Source organism: Lepidochelys kempii, chromosome 2 (assembly GCF_965140265.1).
Source record: "Lepidochelys kempii isolate rLepKem1 chromosome 2, rLepKem1.hap2, whole genome shotgun sequence".
Classification (NCBI taxonomy): domain Eukaryota; kingdom Metazoa; phylum Chordata; order Testudines; family Cheloniidae; genus Lepidochelys; species Lepidochelys kempii.
In genome coordinates, this window is record NC_133257.1 from 153,669,853 (window position 1) to 153,697,175 (window position 27,323).

Consider the following 27,323-nt stretch of genomic DNA (forward strand, 5'->3'; position numbering starts at 1 on the left):
TTGATTCATGTGACTGTTAACTGGAACCAGTCAATGGAACAGGTGGCCAGAGCTCATAAAGTAGCTTAATGTGACACATTCAGGATCTCTCAGTTAGTTTCAGATTGATCAGGCTTTCATAGCTATTGACCTGAATCTTTTACCTCTTCTCCCTCTGGCTGGCAAGTCCAGGGAAGAAAGGGGTGCCAAGCTTCAGATGATGGTGATGTCAAGAGAAAACGGTTCTCTTCAGCCTGGTTTTAACTTTTATGCAGGTTATTTTCCCCATTACTCCACTTCGTGGGCTACCTTTGTTTTTTCAAAGGCCAATTAGATGGTCCCTGCATGCCTGATATGGTTAATGTGGCCCAATCCTTTTGCAATGGACTGTCTTTAGGCCTTTGGTCATTATGGCAAATCACAATAAGGCCATTATCTTGCAAGATTTGCTGTGGTAACTGCAGACAAATGCTCTTTCAAAAATTCAAAAGCAGGACTATTAGGAGGCTTCCCTCTAGGCTAATGAACACACTTCAACTCATTAAAAATAATCAGTAACTTGTGTCTCAGTTCAAGGTAATTCCACCTGCATTTCCCTCTCAGGCTTCTAGCTCCCCAGCCATCACCTCTCTTGGATGCAGCCCCACATCTTTCTTCTGACAGGGATATCTCCCAGCTGAACAGTTCCCTGCCTTCTATGTGTTGTTCCCAGGAAAAAAAAGGTAGAGTGCCTAAGCAGACCTGCTTGCTTTCTCTTGGGAGCCTAACAGTGTAACGTCCCACAGGTAAGCTAAGTAAGCATATTTTATTCTTAAGGTAATAGCACTACAGAGAAAATATATTAAAAACAAAAGAACCTACACACCTGCTAATAAGCTTAACAGAGATCACCCCCTCCAACAGGAGCAGTCCTTCAGAATCCCACGCAGGGGATTTCCCATGGTTTCAAGTTCACCACACTCTTTGCTCAGAATGAGAGAAACCCATGACTCAACCTATGATAATGAGTCACTCATTGAACCGCTTTGGTGCTTTGAAGAGACCTGGAATAGGTAATCAGCCAGACAGTGGGTCTCCGCTCAAAGTGCTGTTTCAAAGGAATGGATTTGAGATGGAATATTTGTATTTCCCTAGGAAAACCAGTTCACAAATATTGCCCAAAAAGTCCTTTGAACTTCCTAGTATCTTCCAGAGATTATATTAATAATGTCCTTCCTCCTAAAGAAGTTCCATACAATCCCACAATAGTACATAAAATTTTTGCATTTTCAGTACAATGGACTCCCCAGATACTCAAACTTAATACAGTAGTTTCACTTAATTGCATAAGGTTTGTCCAGGATATTGCAAGCTATTGTCATATCTGTCAAATCTCCCCCTTCAAGAAGTGGAAGTAACTAGAATGCTGACCTGCCTCCAAGGGAAACCAATTAATTTCCTGGTTAGAGCATCAGCAACTAAATGGGCATTCCCTTTAACATGTATCACTTCCATATCCTAAGCTTAGAGCACCACACTCCATTTTAGCAACTTGGCATTAGGCCCTTCATTTGATATATTCAGGTGAGTGGTCTGTGTACACTGTGAAATGTCACTCAAAACACAAACTAGATTGCTGAGGACTTGCATCTCAATGGTCTTTCCCTATGGTTGTATATTTTTTAACTCTTGGGGAAGCAGTTCCTTACTCAGGTATACTATGAGTCGTGTCTCCCCTAATTCCTCAGTTTGCGTCAGCACGGCCCCAAGTCTTGTGTGAGAGCCATCTGTGAACACTATAAAAGGTTTGTCAAAGTCAGGACTTAACAGAACTGGGTATGTGCACAGGGCTTCCTTCAGTTTCAAGAAGGCCTGTTGATCTTGTCTGGCTTACCTGTTACATTGATCAGTGATGTAGGCAGTCCGAGTACTAAAGTGAGGGACAAACCTCCAGTAATAGTCTGCCATTCCAATAAAGGATTGTACATGGTTTCCTTGTCTGGACAGTGGGCCAGTTCTAACTTGTCAGCCATTCTCTCTTACACGCGCTCCTTAACTTATGACTGTTACTAAAGAAGAAATTAAGGAAGTTTCTTTGCGGGGGGGGGGCAGCCTAGATATAAATTCATAGCTTACCTTACTGCTCTTTAACCTTTAAACTGCTTTTACATTTCTATCAAACTACTTTTCATTTACTATTGAAAAAATTAGTTTTTAAAGGCCCAAATCAAATATGGGCCTGTATACTTCACACAAACCATGTGTCTGTGTAACCTATTTTACAAATAAAAGTTAGGAAAAGGAAAGCATTGGATGTTAAACAATACTTTATTATAGAATGTACAGATAGGCACAAAACTTTACAAATATTCTTGTATGTACAAAATTGGATGATTTTGGAGTAAGGCTACCTCTATAGGAAGTATTCAGATTTGTAATTTGAGGGTGATGGCTTGGTATGGTACACAATTTACAGGAAAAAAAGGATACATAGAATTACTTTCCATAAAAAATGCAGATGGGAACCTCTTCCTAAGAGTACAGGAAGCCAAAAAAAATATAGGGAATGTATACATTCCATCAGTGAACTTAATATGCTATTGGGTAAAAAAAACAGTAGCAAATAAAACAAAGTGTGGGCTTGTCTACATGAACAGTTAGTCGGCAGCAAGCTGGGGTATAACTCTACCCTGACCCTAGCTTGCTGTGCACTGTTCATATGAACCCCACTGCCATGCACCAAAAGTTCCCTAGAGTGCTTTGACCTACTCCACTTTGAAATGGGACTAAGTCAAAGCACACTAGTGAACTTCTTTTGTGCAGCAGCAGAATCCACATGAACACTTAATGTGCAGCAGGCTAGTGAAGGGTAGATTCACATGCCAGCTTGCTGTGGACTTAACTGTTCATGTAAACAAGCCCTAAAAGAACCATTTATGAAAACCACAACAAACTGGCTTATCTCCAAAGAAGGAGAGATCATGAGAAAGCAATTTTGTCTAATAAAAACTGAAAAAGATACAATAAGTGATCCTAGATCTATTAAGTCTGCCTTTCTGGATTTCTACACATCACAATATAAAAATCCTTCAGAGCCGATAAAACAGCATTTTTAGAAAATGAAACTGCCAATTCTAACAGAAGATGCTGTTTAGAAGAATCAGTATGTCAAGTGGAGACTTAAAAAGGCCATTAACAGTTTAAAGCTTGGAAAAAGCCCAAGACCATATGGCTCTCTAGTCAAATTCTTTAAAACTTGTAGACAAAAATTATTCCTTTATTAGGTATCATTTTTGCTGCAATTCCAGAATAGGATAGCCTGCTAATATGGTAGCTTGCCACATCCTTTCCATTGATATAAAAGGAGTTCTAAACCACAGATGACCACTGAACCTGTTGACCAATTTCTGTTTTAAAAGTAGACATTAAAAATTATGCTAAATATTGGCAAATTGAATGCAGGCTGTAATCATACAATTGATACATACAATCATGCAAGATTTATTACTGTAAGGCAATCTCCAAATCTGTGAAGAAAATTGAATTGTATCGTCTTTGTCCCAATGAAGAAGAAAGGAAATTTGCTATAATTTGATGCTGGCAAGTCATCTGATTGGGTTCAGTGTCTGTGGATTTGACCTTATGTTTAGAAAATAAGTGAATGCTTTCTACTTAATCTCAAGAGCTAGCATTCTGATAAATGGCTTCCTTGCTAAGAGCTAGATTGTGTTATCTGTGCAAAGTCAGAGGCAGAATGGAGCCACATCCTCAGGTGGGAGTACTGGGAAAGATTGTGCCAGTCAGCAGAAGGAATGGAGCATAAACCCTCTGTGTAACACCAAGCAGCCCAGGAAAAATTATGCTTTCTGAGACAGATTACTTCCTTCAGTGCTACATGATCCTCCCTCCTCCTTGCCTCTTTTGTAGCTATTTGCTCTTTGAAAGACTCATGGGGCACTATTATCTGCCCATAGTGACAGCTCTTGTGATGCACCTCTCCTCCCCTACCCAGACAAAGGTTGATCGAAATCTTGTCCTGAAGAAATTCTTCTTAAAAGAAGGTCCATGGTCACCACTTTAACTTGCTTTAGCAACAGAGCTGCTAGCCAGAGCAGCAAGAACTAAAATGAAAATCATAGGAACCAAAACTAAACTAAAATGTAGATTACCAAAACCACAGAGCAAACATGCATCTATTTAGATAAGACAACATATCTATTGCAACCTGATTATCTTCAAGTAGTGTTCCTATGGATGCTCCTCTCTAGGTGCTCTCGCACCCCCTGTGCCTTCAATCAGAGGTTTTTCATAGCAGTGTCCATTCAGCCCATGCATGCATGTTATTCCACCTTGTGCTCCATGCCATCGCTATTTAGCACTCTGTGGGCTGACCGTCCTCTGTTCCTTCTCAACCGTCCCAGCTTGAGACCGAGCCTTAGCGAGTTGTCCAAGTGGTGAGCAGCACATACTCCGGTTGCATCCATTGTTTTGGGGAAATCTCAAATTTCCCAGAAGTGAAACTTCTGTCTGGCATTAAGCTCTAGAGCCAGAAAGATTCAAAGTTTTCTCTGTCTGCTCTTTATGATAGAGAGTTCACTGCATCCGGCTGCTGTCTGAGGTCAGGAGCTCCCCATATGAGGGTCTCTGAGTATGTCATCTGCCTCTTCTAGCTGAGTGGCATTCTTTGGGGGCATCTGAGAAGACCTAAGATTCCACTTATAAGTCTTTCAAAGACCATGCCTCAAGTTCTCCATGTGGAGAATCTACCTCAAAGAAGTTGAAATCTTTAGCTCCCTTGGATCCCATCAGTCTCTAACATGGTACCCATAAGGCTGCTGATTCCTCAGGTGCTGAGAGCTCTGCCAAGCCTAGAGACTCTAAGGTATTGGGCTTCAAGAAGCCATCAGCACCAACAGCAGGCTGTGGCGGCAAGAAGAGCTCTACCATGGTACTGAAAAAAAGCTCTGACTCCATCCAGATTTCTCCCCAGAGAGTTCAAAACTCACAGGATCACCCACTCCTTTGGTACCATTACTTCAGCTCAAGCCAGGGACACAGTACTAACAACATTCTTGGTACCACAAGAATTCCAATTTCCCCAAATTCCCTTCAAGTGTCAGACTCCTGAATCACTCTTGATTGTCTCCAATCTCTTCTTGGTACTGAAAACATCTAGATCTCTGGACATCCAGTACCGATGGCAGTACTTCACACTTCCTTGTTACCGAGAGCATTCAGCTCCCCAGATACCCAGCCAGTACCCATGGTGGTACCGCAAGCTCCTTCTGCTGTCCCACCATTACTGAGTGACTTAAAGGAGGAGGATTCTGATGAACACTCTGCCTCAGTCTCCCAAATATCTGTGCAAGGCTCTTCACTCTGCTCCATGAAGGCTGTTTTCCTGAGATCCCTGAGCTGCCTGAGGTCACCTGTGATAAACATCCACAGCTACCACACTACTGGGGTGAACACCCATGGATTCCACCACCTATGTCATATGCACCAGCCCCTTGGCCATACCTGGGCAGCTTATCACTATAAATTCTCTAGGGCCTCAAGCTCTGCCCTTCATAGAGACCAGCAACAATCCTCACCTTCCCTTTCCAGGAACCTCCTGCTACCACCATCCCTGGCTCATAATTTTAAGCCGTTTCATGGATCTCATCAGAAGGGTGGTTGATTCTTTACATTTCCCCCTCGAGCAGATTGAGGAGCTGCATCATAAACTGCTCAACATCCTCTCTACTGCCTTCTCTGTCCACATTGCCCTGACAGTCAATGAGGCATTCCTGGATCCTGCCATACATCAGCCTCAATTCCGCCCATGTGCAAGAGGGCAAACCAAAAATATTACATTGCTTCTAAGGAGTTAGAATTTTTATTTTTCTCACCCATCTCTCAACTCCTTGGTGGTTGAGGCAGTTAATAAATGAGGAAGGCAGCGCCACATTAAATCTATGCCCTAAGATAAAATTCATAAGTGTCTCCATCTCCGTGGTAGAAAATCTTATTTTCAGCCACTTTACAGTTTAGAATCACCAATTACCAGGCCTTAATGGCAAAGTATAACCACAAACTATGCTAAGCTGAACTCCTTTATTGAACGTCTGCTGGCAGAGCACAGAGAGCAGTTCCTGGCAATTGTTGCAGAAGGCCAACTTCTCTCCAGAGCACCTCTGCAGTATTCTCTCAACTCTGTTGATACTGCTGCTTGTTCACTTTTCCATGACCGTAGTTATGAGGATGGCCTCCTGGCTTCAGCTCTCTGGAATATCAAAGGAGGACCAGAATACTATAGAAGACCTTCCTTTTGACAGCATAAAGTTGTTTGACAACACAGACAAATCTCTGCACATATTAAGATTCCAGGGCCACTTTATGATCTTTGGGGATCTACACACCAGAAGAGAAAAATTTAGTAGGTCCCAGACAGCACAGAGGTTTCATCCCACCCTGTTCCCAAGCTTACAGAGGCCATATGAACTTCACTGTAAAAGGTAGAGGTTCCAGAGGAGAAAACCACCCACCTCCCAGCCTTCAACTTCACAACTTTCCACCTTGAAACATCAATTTTGATCAGAAGATCAAGGCCCTGAGTTCCCATCCCCTTACATACCAGCTACAACATTTCACCACTTTCCTCCCTTTGGCAACTGCCTTTACTGCTTCTGGCAGGTGTGGGAATCCATCACTATGGGCAAGTGGGTTTTGGAGAACATTTCCACAGGGTACTCCATCCACTTCAGTTCAGTTCCACCCACCAACTCCCCTTCTCCATCCCTCTTCCGGGTCCTCTTCCACAAGAACCTGCTATGGCAGGAAATAGACTCTCCTGCACCTGAGTGCTATCAAATCAGTTCCCACACAGTACAGAAGGAAGGGGGTTTACTCCAGGTATTTCCTGATTCCCCAAAAAGTGGTTGGGGACCCATCCCATAAGACTACTTTGTGAAGGCACAAAAATTGAGAATGGTGACACCTGTAGCCATAATCTTGTCACTGGATCAAGGGGATTGGTTCTCGGCCCTTGACCTTGAACGCATATTTCCACATTGCGATCCACTCATTCCACAAACGATCCCTACACTTTATTGTAGTAACTTTTTGGCCTATCATCCATCCTGAGGGTCTTTTCAAAGTTTCATGTTGGTAGTAGTGGCACATCTCCACAGGAATGCTATTTTGGTATTCCCTTACCTAGATGATTGGCTTCTGAAAGGACACTGCTTGTGAAGTCATTTCCAGGTAATGTACAAGGTCATACTGGCCCTGCAACTGAACATTCAGAAGTCCACCTTGACCCCTGAGCAAAAACTGGCATTCATAGGGGCTCATCTCAACTCAGCAGTAGTGGGAGCCTTCCTGCCAATGCACAGATTGAAGTCCCTATCCAACTTAGTCAGTATGATTCAGATCAGTCCTCGGACCCCAGTCAGGAACTGTCTCCAACTACTGCCAGCACTTGTGTTTATAGAGCATGCACAACTGCACATGCAAAGAACTTCAAGGGTGGCTCAGGACAATTTCTTCACCGAGTGGACAGTCTAAACATACTACTTTCCACACCCACTTTTGTAAAGAAATCTCTCAGTTGTTAGACACTCACAATGTGTGTGAGGGAGTCTCCTTCACCTGCCCTCTCCCAATGACTGTCATAATAACAGATGTTTCCCTATTGTACAGCTCTGGGCAGGAGGATTCCCCAAGAAACCACTCTGCACGTCAACCTCCCAGCACTCAGAGCATTCGGATACATCTGTCTCCAGTGTCTGCCACTGATCAGAGGCAAAAACATAAAGGTCATAACAGACATGTCATGCATGTTTTATATAAACTGGCAAGGGGGAGCAAGATCACCCTTCCTTCTGTGCTGAAGCTATAAAGCTTTGGAATTGAAGTATATGCAATCAGATTGTTATCGCAGCAGCTTACCTTCCAGAAATGACCATGGATAGACTCAACAGGCACTTCTGTCAAGACCACAAGTGGGAGATAGATTCCACCATACTTCCCTATGTATTCCAGCAATGAGGCACTCCTCAGACCTTTTTGCCACAACAATAATCAGGAAATGTCCTCAGTTTTGCTCCAGAGCTGGTCTGTGTCACCAGTCCCTTAGGAATGCCTTTCACCTCTAATAGACACCGGGTCTTCTGTATGCATTCCCCCTGACGTCTGATATCCAAAGTCCTACTCAAAATAAGAAAAGACAAGGCCAGAATTATTGTGATTGTTTTGATATGGCCCAGACAAACATGGTTTCCTTACCTGATATAGCTGGCAGTGTTCTCCCTGATCACTCCTCGTGCTGCCCCTTATCTGCTCTCTCAGGAGAATGGGAAGATTCTTTACCCCATCTCAGAATCCTTCACCCCAGAGTATGCCTGATTGATGGCTCATGGGCATAGAAATGGCCTGTTCACAGCAAGTAAAAAGGATGTTACTGCACAACAGAAAACAGTCTACATGCTGCACTTAATTACTAAAATTATCACTATTTGCCCATTGGTGCAATCTCAAACACATTGCAACAACCTTATTGCTGCCAGACATACTATCCTATATTCTATACTACAGACCCTGGGGTTATCGCTGAGCTCGCTTTTTCATCTGGCTGCCATCATGGCCTTCCATTTTTCCAATAGAGGGTTACTCTGTATTTGCCCACCCAGTGACAACAAGATTCCTTAAAGGCCTGGGCAACCTTTTTCCACCAGTTAAACGCCTTACTCTGCTTTTGGGACCTTAACTTGGTTCTCAAATCCCTTACATGACCACAGTTTGAACCTGTGGCTGCTTGCTCACTCCTCCTTTTATCAATGAAAATGGCATTTCTGGTTGCCATCTCATCGGCTTGACAAGTGGGGGAAATATGGTCTCCTATGGCATACTAACTGTTCCCAATATTTTTCAGAGACAAGGTTTTGTTACAACCACCCCCCATATTTTTGCCAAAAGTACCTTCTCATTTTCATATTAATCAGCCCATAATCCTCACCAGGATAAGGGGGAGGCCTTGGTCTGCATGGCTGATGTCAGAGCCATGGCCTTCTACCTTGATAAGACTAAACCTTTCAGGAAGATTTCCAGATTCTTCTTGATTTGCAGAAAGAACAAAAGGAACTCCAATCTCTAAACAGAGGCTCTCTAGGTGGAAAACTGACTCTATTAGCAACTGCTGCCCATCTTGTAATCTCAAAGCACCTGCTGACACATGTGCTCACTCTCTGAGATATATTTCCACCTCCACAGCCTTTTCTTAAGAACGTTCCTATCATTTGAAATATGTAAAGCTACAACTTGGGTTTCTCTGCATACATTTGCCGAGCACTGTGCAATAATTCATAACTCTACTTCCGACAGTGTGTGTTTGGCTCAGCTATGCTTTCTTCCATACTGCAGTAGACTCCAATGCCCCGACCTTCTTAAAGGGGAACTACTTGGGAGTCCCCTAGAGTGAAGCACCCATATGGACACTACTCGAAGTATGAGTAACCACATCTTCTATGCAGTAATTGCAGTTCTTTGAGATGTGTTCTACTACGGGTACCCGCCCTTTCCCTCTTCTTCAGAGTTTCCGGTCATGAGGTTTCACAATAGAGAAGGAACTGAGGATGGTTAGCCCACACAGTGCTATATAGCAATGACATAGGGCATGAGGTGAAGTAACATGCATGCACAGGCTGAAGAGACATGTCTATGAAAATCTCCTATTGAAGGTGCAGGGGGCATAAGTGCAGAAGCACCCATAGGGAGACGCATCTTAAAGAACTGCGGTTACTGTATTTTTCTTCTCCAAGAGACTGTTGTAGCAGTTTTTGCCCTGTCTGTTATAAAAATTGTTTTAAAAAGTTAGCCTGGAGAAAATGCCAAGGTGAAGGGGTGTGGCCTAAGCTTCACCCCAAGTCAGGATGTAGGCACCTAAGACCAGTGCCTCCTGCTGGCCCAATAGCCACTTGGGAGTCTCAGCTGTGAACCATCTCCTGGAGTGAGGCGCCTAAGCCATTTTTTGTTGAGCAATAACTGAGGAGGAGGAAGTTTCTAGTTACTGTTTTTAAAAAGTGACAACTTGTGGAGCAACTGATAATTTTATTCCTGATATCTGAAAGTTTACATAGTTTGAATGCAATTAAAAATATATACTATAAGGATAAGTAGGGGAAAGCTTTTAATTTCCAAATGGAAGAAAAAAATGAAGTGAAATAATATGCACCTCTTCCCGCAAGTTTATAGAAACTCAATATAAAATACCATTATAGGTGGGGCTGGCAGGTTGCTTAACGCTTCCCATTATAAGACCCTGGTTTCAATTGTCTATAGCTTTGCCCTTAACTTTTATCCCAATGGTTAGAGCACCCACCTGGCATGTGAGAGACCCAAGTTCAATTTTCCCCTCCACCTGATGTGAAGGATTCAAACTTGGGTCTCCAACTTGCAGGAGAGTGCCCTAACCCCTGGACTTTGGTGCATTCTAGGAGTTCTCTCAGTCTCTTGTGTTAGGTCAGGAAGAGTGTTAGAGTGACTCTGCATGTGGTTAGGGTACTCCAATGAGAGGTAGGGTACCCAAATTCAAATATGATCTCCATATCAGGTTAATTGAACCTGGTAGTTATGAGGGGGGTCCATCACCACCTCCTCCTAGCCATTTTGCATCTGTTTAGGTTTGCTCAGAGAAAACCTACTGGATCATGCCCCACAGGCGAGATGCGTGAGGGAACACCTAGTTGGAGGATCCCACTGGGGGTTAGGGGTGTGATAGGTGCCTGAACTGAGGTGTGTGTGCACATGCTCACTGGCAGAAACTTTGGCACCTAGGGAACTTTAATAGTGGAAGTGTAGGTGCCTACAGAATTAGGTGACACCAGACCAGGGGTTTTGAGGATCTCAGTGGTGCCTAACTATTGGACTTAAGTCCTTTTATGTATCTCTAGCCCTTACTGACTATTTTTATCCCTCCCTATTAGCTCAATGTGAAATTCACCCTTGTGCCCAGGGACAGCACAAGAACAGCATTACTTATTTACCTAAGCCCTCCTTTGAGGCCTTAAGTGGGACTTAAGTGATGCATAGGCTTTGGGCTGTCCCTGTACACAGGGTAAACTTCCCCCTGACACAACATCCCTTTGGGTTAGAGTGTAATCTTACAGCTGGTCATGAGTAAAGGGCAGGGTGTAATTGTGCTATGCCAAGAGTAGAGCAGGAACCAAACTGGGACTGAGAGTCACAGTTGAGTGCCTGTTTCCTTTTTAGTCTGCAGGGGAAGTATGCAGTGCTAGCTCTTTTCCTGATTCAACTTCCCTTCTCTTCCACCCACTCCTTGCCCAGCTGTGCAGAAGAGAGAGTAGCAACACGGCGACAGCAGCTGCTTTCACCCCTACCCCCACCCTGCAGTGCCAACCACACTATCTTACTACCTGCTTACTCAGGGAAGCAAGGGTCATACTCTAGCCCTTAATTATGACATTATTAGATATATGGACTTTAGTAAGGAAGAAAATGGTTGCTGAACTTAGTATTTTTACTCCAAATAGTTTAAATAATTGGGGAAGCAGCTTAGTAGAGAATGGCATACAATATTGCAGTAGCTTCTCTGAGAATGGAGAGTTTACACTAAATAATCAGGAAGCACTTTCATGTGTTTCATTCATACTTATATTTTTAGTTATAATTGTCACATTTTTTAATTAGTAACTTGTGGAGTAACTGATTTAGAGATCTTTTTATGCCTAAAATTTCAATGGAAAGGGATTACAGACACGATCTGAAAGTTTACATAGTTTAAATAAAATTAAAAATATATGCTATAAGGGTAAGTAGGGGAAAGCTTTTAATTTTCAAATGGAAGAAAAAAATGAAGTGATACAATATGTACCCTTTCCTGCAACTTTATAGAAACTCAATATAAAATAGAGACAGGGCTGGTAGGTTGCCTCACTCTTCCCATTATGAGACTGTGGTTTCAATTGCTTATGACTTTGCCAAAATGTAATCATTTGGGCTGAAATTTTCCATGCTAGGTGTCCCTCTCAAGTTGAATTTGTTTTAAAAAAATCACTAAAACAATTCACCCATTTCCGTGAATGAGACTTGGGGAAAAGGCATTGTTTTGCCCATTCTGGTGGCCTTTGCATTGAACACTGAAACGGGGGCCCTGTAGAAAAAATGCTCTGTGGTTGTATAATTAAAGACACTATCAGCATGCATATGTACAAAGGGGCTGAATTAAGAGTCAACCTTAATTGTGGCATTTCTTAACTTTGAAGTGTTTGACTTTACATTAAAAGAACATTAAAGTTGAAGGTTTTTCTATGTAATAGCAGCATCTATATATCATTTCTTTACCCCTGTAAGGCTGTAAGTGTAGGATTTATTTTAACTAGTAAAGCAACTATTCCCTATTGAAATCTGGGCATATGCAAAATATTAAAGGTAACTGTTCTGAGTTACATGTGCAAAAAACCTCTTTTTTCTGTAAAAAAAGGAAATAGATATTCCCCTTACTAGAAAACAGGATTTCAAACAAACTTAAATTGAAAATGTATCTCTAGCTTTTGCTATGGTGAGAGCTGTAATAATTAATGGACTTCTATATGCATATACATAGCAATTGATCTTTGAGATTGAATCTTCTAGATTTTTCCAGAATTCTGAATTTGTTAATAAATATTTACCAGTCCTCACTAATCTCCTTTTGAGATGTTTTATATAATCGTTAGACACTGACATTAAACAGGAGACAAAACTACAGTATCTTTCTTTCACCCTAGACTAACAAATTTATATGAGCATAAGGTGCCACAAGTCCTTTTCTTTTTGCGGATACAGACTAACACAGCTGCTACTCTGAAACCTTTCTTTCACCTGCTATTTCTGAAATAATTCTCTATATATTATTAAAAAGCCTGTTTAGCAACAGTGCATGTTTATTCACTGCATGTGAGGAAGGCTCCACAGGAATCTGACTCATGGGAATGCCCTCCTCTGCTCTTTGTCCTTCCAGATCATTAAGGATCAGAAGCTGATGGTGATAGTTGGAGGGATGCTGCTGATTGATCTTTGCATCTTGATTTGCTGGCAGGTTGTGGACCCCTTGAGAAGGACTGTGGAAAAGTACAACATGGAGGTATGTCACGAAGACTAAGTATCAATATCTATAGTACCATGTCTGCTTCTGTAGCTTTCATTGAGCCTAGGTAAGGATACATGATGATATATTAAAACAGGCCAAGTAGAGGGTTTTTGTTAAAGTAAAAATGAAACTACAGAGGAAATCCTAGCTGCGTTCTAAATAAGGTGCTGCATCTGTCACTTTTAAAGATTTTTAGATGCAATAATGCTGTAAACACAGGAGAGTTCTCTAATAAGAATCTATAACAGATACTCTTGCAATAAATAATAGATTACAGAATCCATTAGTCAATTTCAGTAAACAATTCAAGACATCTGTGGCAAGGTCATTGCTTCGACTGCATTATTATTGTAGATGTTCAGGAATTATATTACCATTTCTATTTTTCTGACTTGTAAGACCACCGCCCCCACACACCCATGCTCATTGCTCCTATTTTGATGCCATTCCTGGAAAGGTCATGTTGAAGATTTGTGATTGTCTGGAGATAACTGCATAATACCACTTTGTGATATTGTTCCTAGAATTAGAACATTTTGAAAGTAAAAGGAATGATCACAAAGTTAATGAAATACCCTATCTATATGCACATCAGCCCTGTACCTTCACATGGCATACTACGTACTTCCATCATGGAGACTGGAGATGTCAATTAATCCAGACTTGATTTTTATGGTCATCAGTGAGGAAAAACAATTTTATCACCAGTGCTGCTTAGTATCTTCAAAAAGTCTGTCATTCTGTTCTATACTATAACCTTTTATTCCATGATTTCTATATTGCACCAGCATTTTTGGAAAAGGATTTGGGATTATTTTGGGAATGATTTATTTGATTTGGGTATTTTTAGGCAAAGACATTTTCAAAACATATATCATAGCAGTGTCTCCTAAACAGCGAAATGTGCCTTCCAAGAGACACTCCAGAGGGTGCAAAATTGTTCAGTGTTTTGAGGTTTGTTTTTTTAAAGTTAGTCTCCAGCTGTTATGGTTGTGGAGAAGAACTTGAAAGTGTGATTGAAATTAACTGATGTGGCGATATCTGCCTGAATTTGAAGAGAGCCTGAAACAATAGGTCAGTGTCACTGTTGAGTAATATTGTAAAAATGAAAAGTAATGTTTAGGTCAGTTTTAAATAACAACTTGTATTTGAGCAATACTTAACATCCAAGTGTGTATATGTGTGTGTGTGTGTGTATAAAATAAAAAATCAGTTAATAAAGTATAAATTTAGGGACATGTTTTTGAAATATAATTTCATTTAATTTAATTAAGATCCTAACATGAGTAGGCCTTTGAACAATACAAGCTGGAACTGAAATGGGTCCCAATTGGTTTAATAATTTCTGAAAGAGGTCTCGGCTTTCAAATGTTTGGAAAATGCTGTGCTAAAGGAAATATAAATAATACTTATTGCTTTCTGCAGTGGAGTCTTCCTTAGATTGTGAGCTTTTGGGGGATAGGGATCGCCCTTTATTAAGTGTTTGAAAAGTGCCCATGTTGTAGTGGCTACTTCTGGAAATGCATATATCCATTCAGCAATAGTTTCACCTTGTGGTATAGCATAACTTTACTGAAAAATGCTCACAAACAATTAACATGTACTCAAGCTTTTCACTGTCTTGCTTATTTCACAAAATATAGTTTTAGTAGGATTTTCTCCCCCAGAAAGTAGGCTCAGAATAAGTAAATGTCACTTTAGCCAAAGAAAAGGGTATTGGTGTGGGTCAGTCAGTCCACCTGTAAGTGCTGGTGTAACTACCAAGGTTTCATACATCATTCAGTTCCATGTGTACAAAGTCTTTGTATCACATAAATACATACTTTATTATGAAATGAGAATAACTGATGTCCTTACAGTGGGTATTTGTGCCTTTTGACCTCTGCTGAGTTCATGTCCTAGCATAGCAGGCAGTAACGGATTAGGTGTGCAGACTAATAACTCGCAGACATTAGTGATGTTAGAGAGTTTTCCTCCCTCTAGGGAAAAGATTAGTAAATCATCTGCAACCCGGTCTGTGTAATTCAGTCCCAGTTAACGTAAGCAGGTGGTGGCTCTTGAGCACGAACACCTGCAGCCTCTCTCACTCTTTCTCTTGCCTGAAAGAAGCAGAGTACAGGAAAATATCAGAAAAGTGACTGACCGATAATTACTTTTTTCAAGCATAAAGCTGGGAATGGGCAACAGGGGATGGATCATTTGATTACCTGTTCTGTTCATTCCCTCTGGGGCACTTGGCATTGGGCACTGTCAGAAGACTGGATACTGGGCTAGATGGACCTTGGTCTGACCCAGTATCCTGTTCTTCTGTTGTATCACCTTCAATTAATCAAACTCTGTTTGATCACTTATTGTTTCCATGATTTGTTCCTATTTCCTAAAGCATTTGTGGGCCAGCCTTTTGAAAAATGCATATTTAAAAATAGGGGTGTGTATGTGTGTTTGGGTCATGGATGTGTACTCATACACAGAGGCATATCCCTAATTGTTTACAGACCAACGTTGACATTGATTAACTGTGGTACCTTACTGTTGCTCTTTAGTATGTTCTCTCCATGTTTGTTCGATATTTTAAGATACTAAAATGTAATAACTTAAGTAGATTATATAGAAAATAATTAATGAGAACCTGACTTTTGGGCGGTCATACAGAAATTCATTTTTTTTTTTTAGTGCATCTGTTATCAGTCATTCTGCTGAGTATTTTTAGTTCCCCATGGAGCTTTCATATTAAATAGAAGTGGCTAGAGTTAGTGTAATTTTAAGGCTGTGAAATCAATCACTTAGAGATCAGGAAGTCTAAACATTCTTTTCCACATTAACTCACACGTTGCGTATCCTATATATTTCATTATATGCATTAATATAAGAAATAATACTGTAAACTGTTTGTAGGTTCCTTATTCTAGAGCTAAAGAGCTTGTGGATGTACAAAGGTGGTGCAAGCTCCTACAAGAAATTGAGGCTCTTCTAAACAAAGCTTAAAAAAAGAACGCCTGCCCTTTTTGGAGGCAAAACTAGCAAACCCACTTCAAGGTGACCTCATATTGTGTAGCTCAAATGAAGCCTCTGGGGGTTGTCAGAGCACTGTCATCAAAGCAACTTGCAAGATCATGACTGGTATTTTCCTAATAGTAATCCCATTTCTAACACACTGAGAATCTTTTACCCTTTCTCTGGGAAAGACATTTTTTTAAAGAAATTCCTGGATAGATGTGGCATATCCAGAGCAGCATAGAGTATCAGGATCTCCATTGTGCATTTAATTTGCCTTAAAATCATCAGAACAGCCATACGAATAGCCTTGTATGCAGAGCAGTACTATTGAAAGAGCCAAAGATGAGTATTTGGAACTGGCCTTTATATTACTTTCCCTAGGATATGTAGTGTCTTTCATGGCCAATTGTGTATGTGATGTTATCCAGACCTCAGCTCAGGTGATGGTTGAATTAACTATAACTAAAAGATTGCTGTGGCTTAAATAATGGTTATCTGACCAAACACCCAGGGCAAGCCTCTGGACTTTCCAGTGAAAGAGATTCTCTTCTTCAGCTGGTAACCACAGAAGAGAGAGCCAGCTTTCATGGAAAAGAGAGCACTGCCCTCTCCAAGTCTGAGACATGTGGGTTGCACCTCTCATTTGGCAAATGCCAGAGACAGCTTAGTCTTGTCCATCAGACTCCCTGGCCTTCCACTTTCATTCTAGAGTCAGTGATTAGGCAAACAGAGTAATAATAATTTGGGCTCCCTCCGGAATATTTCCCTGCATTTGACCTCCAGTTACATATTGGATGACAACTGGTGGTCCAGGGGTCAAAGCCTTCCTTTGTGAGCTGAGTCCCACAGAAAACACCATCTATAATGATGGATCAGTTTCCAGATCAGAACAAAAGAGAACCAAAAAATCCTCAAAGGGCAGATAATGTAAGAAAAAAGCCAGGAAATACTCCAAAGGCTCATCCTCTTCCACTAGCTCTAGCTCCTTCTGTGAGGAAGGGGAACTCTTAAGTTTGAACCATGGTAGTCTCAAGCCAGAGAAGCAGGAGAAATGCTTTCTCTCAGAGATGTGACACCATTGGGAGCAAGATGGTGGTCACCTTTGCAATCGCAGAAAAGAGAGGATCAGTGAGTGAATTCCAAGGGCAAATATCTCACTTTCAAGGCTGTGAGAATTTACCATTCCCATGCCAACTTTCCCAGAGACCTTGCAAAAAGTAAAACAGAGGTCACCTGTAGGAGGGGACTGAAAGTTTGTCAGCAGAGCTCACAGCTTTTCTGTCAGTAACAGTTTTCACCCGGGACACCATATCCAAATGCAATGATTTAGACTAGATCCTCTGAATCATAATTTTACTCTGGTGCTAAAGAAAATATCTGCCTACTGTTTTCATGGTAGAGAGACATGGATTTCATGAGACTGGCCATGAGGCTCATGACAGCAAGCTCTGTGGCTTAAACTCTGGACTGTGGATAGTTACTCGAAACAAATCCTCTTTCCTCAAAATTCTCCTGTGAAAGCCTGCTTGGGGAAAAGCTTGATAGCGGTGGCTGACAATTCAGATTACTCTTTTCCAGTCCAAGCCACTGATTGGACAGGAATCATGCCTGACTCCACCCAGAAATAGGCCTGGGGCCAAAATATCCCAGTTCTCAGATACATGGTTCCAGTTGACCTCTGACAAGTAGGTAACCAAGATTGTGTGATATGATACTTTCTAGAACTTCAGGCACCACCACATCCTCTCTTTATTCTCTCTCTGGCCTTGATGGATGATGAGAAATATCAAATTCTCCTGAAGGAGATCTTGTAACTACCAGAACTAGGGCTAGTTTTTTTCCCCAGAAGAAAGGTGCTCAGTGCTCTAATGCTTCTCCACAGTAACAAAAATATCAGGAGTCAAGTTCTCCTTTACCTCAAAAGTCTGAGTAGTTTAAATAAGAAGATAAACTGGTTATGGAGATTTTAGCTTCTGCTGTCACTACAATATCTCCAGACTTCCTTCTGTGGGCTTGACAGAATATTATATGCACATAGCCATCAGACTCTGTCACTGACAATTTCTCTGGCTTACTTGTGGAAAACTACAACTTAGTATAATGACAGGTTTCAGAGTAACAGCTGTGTTAGTCTGTATTCGCAAAAAGAAAAGGAGTACTTGTGGCACCTTAGAGACTAACCAATTTATTAGAGCATAAGCTTTCGTGAGCTACAGCTCACTTCCTCAGACATCTGAGTTATTGAGACTCTCTGTTGGTGGAAATAAGAAGTCCATCTTATGTTACATGCATCCCTTTACAGTCTGGACCCCAAAATCTTGACCACAGATGCTAGCCTTTCTGTATGGGTAACACACACAGGGCCTACAGTGCCCATGGAACATGTGGTTCAGAGACAGAATCCTGAACATTAGCCTCCCCTAAAGGTAAGGGGTGTTATGTTGGTGGTCTTTGATTTCTAGGATAACTTGAAAAAGGAGATTCAGTTATGTAACAGTGATTGTGGTATATATAAATAGACAACGGGGCTCAAGAAATACAAGTCTCAGTGTTAAAATGATGCAAATGTGATCATGGGGGAGGGGGAAATTCACCTAATCTCCATCAATGTAATTCACAGTGAACACAAAGGCAGACTGACTAAGCCATCAGTAAATAGACAATTTAAATCAATGTTTTCCTGATATCAGGAGGTTAACCCACCCCCAAATGAACCTGGTTTTATCCACTCTAAATACAAAGGAAAAGCGCTTCTTCACCAGAGAAGCAGGCCAAGGGCTATTGCAAACTGACACTAGCTCACTGGTGGCCTAAAAGGATGCTTTGTGCTTTAGGCCCCAATTTCACTTTGAGAAAGTGTGATTCAGAAGATAAAGGAGGAAACAATGATAATTCTCATTATCCCAAAGTGGTCAAGAAGGTGTAAACACAAGTATGAACAAAGACACAAAATTCAGCCTAAAAATTCTAGGTTTTCAGCTCTTTTGCCTTTTTTTTTTTTTTATGGGATCGCCTAGATTTAGGCTTAAGTTTTTGTACCATTACATCTCATTTTTACTTTGTAAAACTGTCACAAAAAGGCTTTATCTTCTTTTAAATGTAGGGGTATCTGTTAGCATGAAAGTGCACCAAGCAGTGGTCTGAAAATGTTAGTTAATTTTAAATAAACACAGATATTATTCTTTTGTCCTACTTATTGATCCATCCCTACTAACTGTCTTTACCTCTCAGCAGTCTAAGACTTTCAAGATGTAATGATCCAGAATGAAAAACTTGATGATTTCCTCTCTAGGGCTGACTTCATACAAGTCTTTTGGGTCCTTATTAGAGCTGGTCATAAAAATTCTGACACCGTAGCTTTTCATCAGCATTTGCCAAGTTGTCAAAATCAAAATGTTCCATTTAGACAATTTTCTGCCAGCTCACTCTCCCAGCTCCTCAGCAACCAACTTGGTGGGCTACAGGAGACCCCTGGTTTCCCAGCTTTCCAGGTAGAGATTTCAAAATCAGGGGTACCAGGGCTTCCAGGATCCACAGGTCTGCGGCAGCCCACTAACAGAGTTTCCTGAAGCCAGGGATTCATCCCCTTTCACGGAGAATTTTTTTTTCATTCCAAATCCGAACAAAACCAAATTTGAAATAACTATATCCTCTGCAAAACAGAATGACCTTCTTCAGAATTCAAGTATATAGTTAATATAGTTCAGTAAGTCATTACATATATATATATATATATATACACATACACACACACACGTACGTGCAATATATATTTAAAAGAATTTAGGGTTTCAAGACAGCTTTAGAACTACAATTTGGAGTAAAAAGGCCAAGTCCTGGAGTCATATAGATAATGTCTGACCAGAGTTCAGAATATGCAGGGTGAGAAGGGCAGTGTAAGTAGTTCCAATTAAAACTGAGTTCAGTCTTGGCAAGAACCCACAGCACCTATTCTTTCATCTTCAAACTTTTTTCTCATTTCAAAGCATCTTTACAGACAGGAGGAGCATTAGAGTGTCACCATTCATTCCTGTCTAGGGTTTGTTCCTCCATTAAGCCCAGCATAGTCATGTCCTTGTGTATAATGTCATGCCATCTGATCAGTGGTTGGTCTCTAGGTCTGACTGGCCTTAGTTGCCTTTGCGTTATTTTCTTTGTCATGCTGTCATCTGTATGTTTGCTACAGTATCCCCATCGTAATCTTTTTGATTGCAGCCAATCCCATACCCTGGTTTCACATCCTACTCTCCTACCTTCTTCATTTCTCTTAAAATCCTACTTTACATCTGCTGTCTTCTGAAGAACTGTCATATCTACTGCCTCCAGGCATCTGATGTTTAATTTAATGCAGCTTCTTCCAGACCATAGAGGAGTGCCATTAGTACACTGGTTTGATACATTTTCACTTTGGTATCAAGTGAAACATTTTTAACAGTCCATAATTTCATCAATTTCTGTGCAGCATTGTAGCTAAAGCATGTTTCTTTTAACCTCATCTTTGATGGAACCATAGGCACAGACCAAGCTTCCTAAACACACAAGATATTACTTGTGTGAATCACTGCTGCTGTTTTCAACACTTTATCTATTGTCCCTTTTCCAAGATGCAACTGCTTTGTCTTCATGGCATTTGCTGTAAGTCCATGTCAACTGCACCAATTTTTCAGGGTAGCAAGGAGTATCATCATTAATTCAAGTGTGTCTCCCAGTTGTACTATGTCATCTGCATAAACTAAAGAGCTTAACTCTAGATCACCCAATATCATGTCCTCCAACTCATCTACCATTCTCAATGTCCAGATTAAGAACATGATGAAAGGCAATGGTGATTCCATGTCCTCTTGTCTTATGCAAAACTTAGACTTGAATCAGTTGCTTAGATTTCCACCATTTCTTGTGGCACTATGCTGGCTAGGTAAATGACATAGCGTGTAGGGTTTTGGCTTTGTGGAACACTAATCCATCTTTAGTGGGGATATAGGCCTGTATAGTTTGCATGGCTTACATCTTAGGAGAAAAGGAATCAATTTCCTCAGGGACAGGCTGGCTAGAGTATTTAGGCATTAAACTACTAGCAAAAGGCGAGGGTAAAAATAGGGAAGATATTACCATTCAGCACAAAATTGAAATGTTGAGAATAAAATTAATCAAGTAGCCAAAGGACATAAAGAGAAGAAATTCTTCGGTTCCCTACATGTCAGTGCTAGGAGCCTGGGTAACAACTGAACTTTTTTTTCCTACTGAACTGAGGAACTGAATTTTTTGACCTAGTATATTATTGAAATCTGTGGGGATCTTTTGCAATACGTGAATGTTAAAATCAATTATTATAACCTATTTAGGAAGGATCAAAGGGACAGGGGAGTGACACTCTATCACTGGGCCAGGGAAAGGCTCCAGTAGCAGAGAAAATCTCCATCAGTTCCCAGTTGCTGAACCTTTCCCTGTCACCTCCCTACTTCCAAATCCTTTCATAGAATCATAGAATCATAGAATATCAGGGTTGGAAGGGACCCCTGAAGGTCATCTAGTCCAACCCCCTGCTCGAAGCAGGACCAATTCCTAGTTAAATCATCCCAGCCAGGGCTTTGTCAAGCCTGACCTTAAAAACCTCTAAGGAAGGAGATTCTACCACCTCCCTAGGTAACGCATTCCAGTGTTTCACCACCCTCTTAGTGAAAAAGTTTTTCCTAATATCCAATCTAAACCTCCCCCACTGCAACTTGAGACCATTACTCCTCGTTCTGTCATCTGCTACCATTGAGAACAGTCTAGAGCCATCCTCTTTGGAACCCCCTTTCAGGTAGTTGAAAGCAGCTATCAAATCCCCCCTCATTCTTCTCTTCTGCAGGCTAAACAATCCCAGCTCCCTCAGCCTCTCCTCATAAGTCATGTGTTCTAGACCCCTAATCATTTTTGTTGCCCTTCGCTGGACTCTCTCCAATTTATCCACATCCTTCTTGTAGTGTGGGGCCCAAAACTGGACACAGTACTCCAGATGAGGCCTCACGAATGTCGAATAGAGGGGAACGATCACGTCCCTCGATCTGCTCGCTATGCCCCTACTTATACATCCCAAAATGCCATTGGCCTTCTTGGCAACAAGGGCACACTGCTGACTCATATCCAGCTTCTCGTCCACTGTCACCCCTAGGTCCTTTTCCGCAGAACTGCTGCCTAGCCATTCGGTCCCTAGTCTGTAGCTGTGCATTGGGTTCTTCCGTCCTAAGTGCAAGACCCTGCATTTATCCTTATTGAACCTCATCAGATTTCTTTTGGCCCAATCCTCCAATTTGTCTAGGTCCTTCTGTATCCTATCCCTCCCCTCCAGTGTATCTACCACTCCTTCCAGTTTAGTATAATCCGCAAATTTGAGGAGAGTGCAATCCACACCATCCTCCAGATCATTTATGAAGATATTGAACAAAACCGGCCCCAGGACCGACCCTTGGGGCACTCCACTTGATACCGGCTGCCAACTAGACAGGGAGCCATTGATCACTACCCGTTGAGCCCGACAATCTAGCCAGCTTTCTACCCACCTTACTAACCTTTCACTAACACCTTTCACTAACACCTTTCACTAACACCTGTAGCTACACACCACAGGGTGGATGCAGCCTGTTTTTTTACTGCTGTATATAGCTACGTGTACCCTACACTCTGCCACAAGAGGTGTGCACTGTATACATAGCCTTATTTTGGTTTGACAGTGACTAATTTCACATTAGTTTAAACCTATTCATAATTGACTTACACTACACCAAAATAAGCCTGGTTTAAACTAAAATTATCTTGGGTTTTGCACCCTGACTAACCAAATCTGCTGAAAACAGTACCCTTAGGTAAAGTGGTGCAATTCTGTGCATAGAAAATCCCTTACAGTATGTCCTCAGTAGGTTCTCTGGCAGTAAGCCAGGTGTTAATATTGCTCACTTCCACAGAATGTGTTTGTAACCTTGCTGCCAGGCGGCGCCAGCAGCAACAACGGCCGGGTTCATTATCTAGGGGTTCCTTTTCAACAATACAACAGAAAACCGGCTTGAGACCCCACCCAGTGACCTGGGACAATTACATACCACCCCTGGGTGCCTCTAAGAGGCAATACTTCCCCTCTTGCAAGCACAGAGCCTGAATGTAGCAAAACCTTTTTAATAAAAGGAGGAAAGTAATTCAGCATTCATTTGAGAAAACACAGCAACTAGGGTTTGTAAACATAAACCATGAGCAAAAGACCCACCCCCAAGTAAGTTGGGCAGTGTCCTTTTCCCCTCAAGTTCTTAAGTCCAGCAATCCAAAAGCCCTTTTAATGTGTCTGTCCCTTCTCTGTACCCCACTCACGGTTGCTGTCCTGGGCTAGTGCAACCCCAGAGTTCAGAGGTTCATCCGCAGAGTTCACCTCCCACCTTGTTGGTGGGGGGTGTGTGTAAGGAAGCACCTTACACACTACACCACTTGAGCACTCGCTCATCACCCCAACGACCAATTGCCGCACTTATCTGTGGGGCTCTGCTCCGGCCCTCTCCACCAGCGACCTGGCTGGCCACTTGCCATGATGTCTTCAGGGCACCCCACTTAACACAGCTGTCAGTGATTTCAGCTGTTAGTGGGGGAACGTCACTGCTGGTGCACACTGGGAAGTCTCTTGCAATAGACAGGTTTCAGAGTAGCAGCCGTGTTAGTCTGTATTCACAAAAAGAAAAGGAGGACTTGTGGCACCTTAGAGACTAACAAATTTATTTGAGCATAATCTTTCGTGAGCTACAGCTCACTTCATCGGATGCATTCAGTGGTGCATCCGATGAAGCGAGCTGTAGCTCACGAAAGATTATGCCACAAGTACTCCTTTTCTTCTTGCAATAGAGACACTGTCCCAAAGTAGGTCTAATACTTAGACCCAGGTATCAGTGATTTCAGCTCTGCAGCAGGTAACAAGACTCTCAGTTGAACCTAAATTAGCTCTTTTATTATACTACGGAGAGGAGAAGAAGAGCCGAACAGTGTCTAGGACCCTTAAAAAGCACGTCCAGGTCCAGGTCCAGGTCCCTCACCTCTTCTCTTTTCTTTTCTTTTCTTTTCTTTTCTTTTCTTTTCTTTTCTTTTCTTTTCTTTTCTTTTCTTTTCTCCTCTCCCCTCCCCAACTCATTGGGCTTTGGAACCCATGTCCCCTGCCTAGCGAGTGCTGTTCAGTTGAGGGTGAGTCTTTCCATCGGGGGTATGCCAGGTACGTTTCTGCTGCCCTCGGTTCATGCAACAAGGATAACAACACTTTATTACTCCTGCCCTGATAACGAGGAGACTAGGGATCCAACGCCAGCCACAAGTGATCATTTGGGCAAGCAATCCCATCATGCTGAGTACCTACACAGGGTGGATGTGTCCATGCAAACGAGATCAGCTCCTGAAGTCTTTTTCCACAGCTCACCAATAGATGTCAGGGGAAAGCTCATTCAGACTCTGCTTTCATCTTTGTTATTCCTAATATCTCAGTGAATCAGACACACAGAATTTGTACAAACAGCTGATTCTATATCTTCATGTAAGGCTATCCCTGAGTTAGTGGCTCACAAAATGAATACTGGAGAGAGACTTTCTATACCTTTCTCCACCACAGTGGATGAACTTGACTAAGAATGTAATTCTGGAAGGCAGTGGCTCAAGACAGTAGTACAGGGTTATTAATGACGTACAGATAATGGTCTATTAGTGGACCTGAAATGAGGGTGGTCATTTGCCTTCCTTCATTTTCAACACAGATTCAACAATGACTTAGTCTGGATTCATTCCATATGTGACCATTTTCACCTCCAGTGAACATTCTTTGTTTCTTCACCATTTTGTGGAAACATGTATGCACCTTATAAAACAGTGTGTAGTTGAGACTGGGCATTCAAATATGTGTTTAGGACACAATGTTGCATCATCAAATTGGACATTTTAATTCATGAGAAAAATGCCACTTTCACTATTATATTCCTTAAATACTTTTGCACCATCCCAATCTCCACATCTACAGTTTTCTTTACTTCTTTCTAGGGTTTCTCTTTTCATCCTACTTCTAATTAGCATGGTAGCTCTTCTACCTCTGCTTGGCCAATATACCTGTTTGGTTTATTATAGTTTCCAGGATCTGTTTAGACACCAGAAATTATTGATTTATTTTTCTTACAATATGCCTTTTTGAAAAGTAGGTGATATTATGATCATGAGCTCCCCGCTCACTTTTGATCCATGAATATCCTGTCTTTCTCAATTTAAAGTGCTAAGTAATAAATCTGGATGACTGAAAAACACATACAACCAGTCGCTTTAAACTATTGTTCATTTTTTTCATTTCTCTCTTTTCTTTTCTGTTCACACTTTTCAGTATCTATAAATTTTTTGTGGATGACTAATCTCACATGCCCAATTACAGAAAATGGTTTATTCCAAGAGGAAATATTATTTGATGTTGGTATCCATTAACAATTGACACAATTCAAGTAAATAAAAGAACAATTTCTTGTATTACAGATCAATAAAGCTACAACTACAGTAAGCAGTTCCTCACCTTTTAATTCACTGTCTGTAAAGTTTTGGAAACAACTCTATTTATAACTAATCTTTTTTCCCCAACTGTTCACTGTAACAAAAAAGGTAGTGCTGTTAAATCCCTCTTCCAGGTCACTGCCACCTCACCGTGCATGTCTACTCTGCTACATATAGGATGGATGCCATTAAATATTTATTGCCAGGTATTATTAGTATCTGGTTTATCATACAGTGGTAGCTAAAATACAACAGATGCTTCTCTCTGCTTGGAATAAGTAATGTGTATCTCAGAAACAATTATATATTACCTGTGAATAAACTGACTTTTTAATGGTAATTGCTGCAGTCTTAGGCTAGCTTTTAGTTACATCTGTGCAATCGCTTTGAGCCAAATTGTGCAGTCATTTACAATGTTTGCAGTGCCACTGAAATCATATTGGTCAGTAACTGAGATCGGAATTTGGCCCAAAGTGTGTGCAAGTAGCAACACATGCTGGATCAAAAAAGCAAGATTTTGTTGAGCATGAGAAATCTTGGATCAAATTATACACAGAGTTCACCTGCTGTTTCACTGATGGCAGTTGGCATGCATGGGGATATATGTTTCAGCAGAAAATTAGACCTTGTACTTCCATGACTATTTCCTATGTGTGGAGGTACATTTACAATGCCACCTTTGAAGTGGCAGTAGTTTGAGCATTTCAGAACTTGCATAGGTCAAGTTTTGGAGAGCCCTGAAAGCTTTGGGGAGCAGCAGGGGATAGTTAAAGGGGGCCATTATGATCATCTAGTCTGACTTCATTAAAAGGCAGAAGGCATGTGTGGAGAGCTACTCTGTTTCAAATCTGTGAATAATTTCATTAAAAAAATTCCTTCTACCTGGCCTTCACCACCACCACAAACTGCCATAAGAAATAGTAATAATCTGACACAGATTAATGCAGATGAAAAAAATAAATTGAAAAATATGAGAGTATTTTAGGGTAATAATTGGTGAAGCAGTTTTATAATTCTGATATGTGTGTTCAGGTGGAAAGGATTATGCAGATTCAAAACGTTCTTCAGACAATCAGATCACATTCATCTCTCTCTCTTTCTCTGTGTGTCTGTGTGTGTGTCTATATATATATATATATATATACTTTAAATTATGCTTGTTGGGCTATTCAATCAGCTAACAGCTGGATTAGAGAGAACTAGTTCAAAGGTACATTATGAAATGAAGCATGTAATTGGCTGAAGTAGATTCTGGGGGTGTTCAGCCTACAACAGGTCAGGGCTTGTTAGTCAATTTGTTCTCTAAATATCATTACACCCATCTGTTTCCCCTGCTATTTTTTAAATAAATTTAATTTCTTTCCTTCCAATTTGAAATATTACAGACCGTGGGAGCCAAATGTCTTCTAAAATCTGTAGCTTGCTTTCAAAACCAGCCATTGTAGATCTCAGCAGGCAGTCAGCCAGCCAGCAGGTGAAACTGAGAACTCTTACTCTCAGCTGCTACTGCCTGCTGGCTACTGGCATCCCTTCCAAGGAGGGTGAAAATAAAGAGCCCAAGCCTTCTTCCATTAAAGTCAGTTGCAAACCTCTCATTAGCTTCAGTGGGAACTGGACCAGGCCCAAAGTAAAAGTAAGTATTAAATGAGAGAATATGTTTTTAAAAAGAAACTTTTTTACCTTATTTTTGCTGATTTGACATCAGTTTCCA

General features: G+C 41.3%; 1 protein-coding gene across 2 annotated transcripts in view; it reads left to right on the forward strand.

The window, feature by feature from the left end:
- GABBR2 (gamma-aminobutyric acid type B receptor subunit 2) overlaps positions 1 to 27,323 on the forward strand; it is an 842,917-nt gene that overhangs the window by 591,120 nt on the left and 224,474 nt on the right. For both annotated transcript variants that reach the window (XM_073332465.1, XM_073332464.1), the window contains one exon: positions 12,959 to 13,081. In XM_073332465.1, the coding sequence (XP_073188566.1) occupies positions 12,959 to 13,081 (123 nt within the window). The remainder of the gene's footprint in view (positions 1 to 12,958; positions 13,082 to 27,323) is intronic.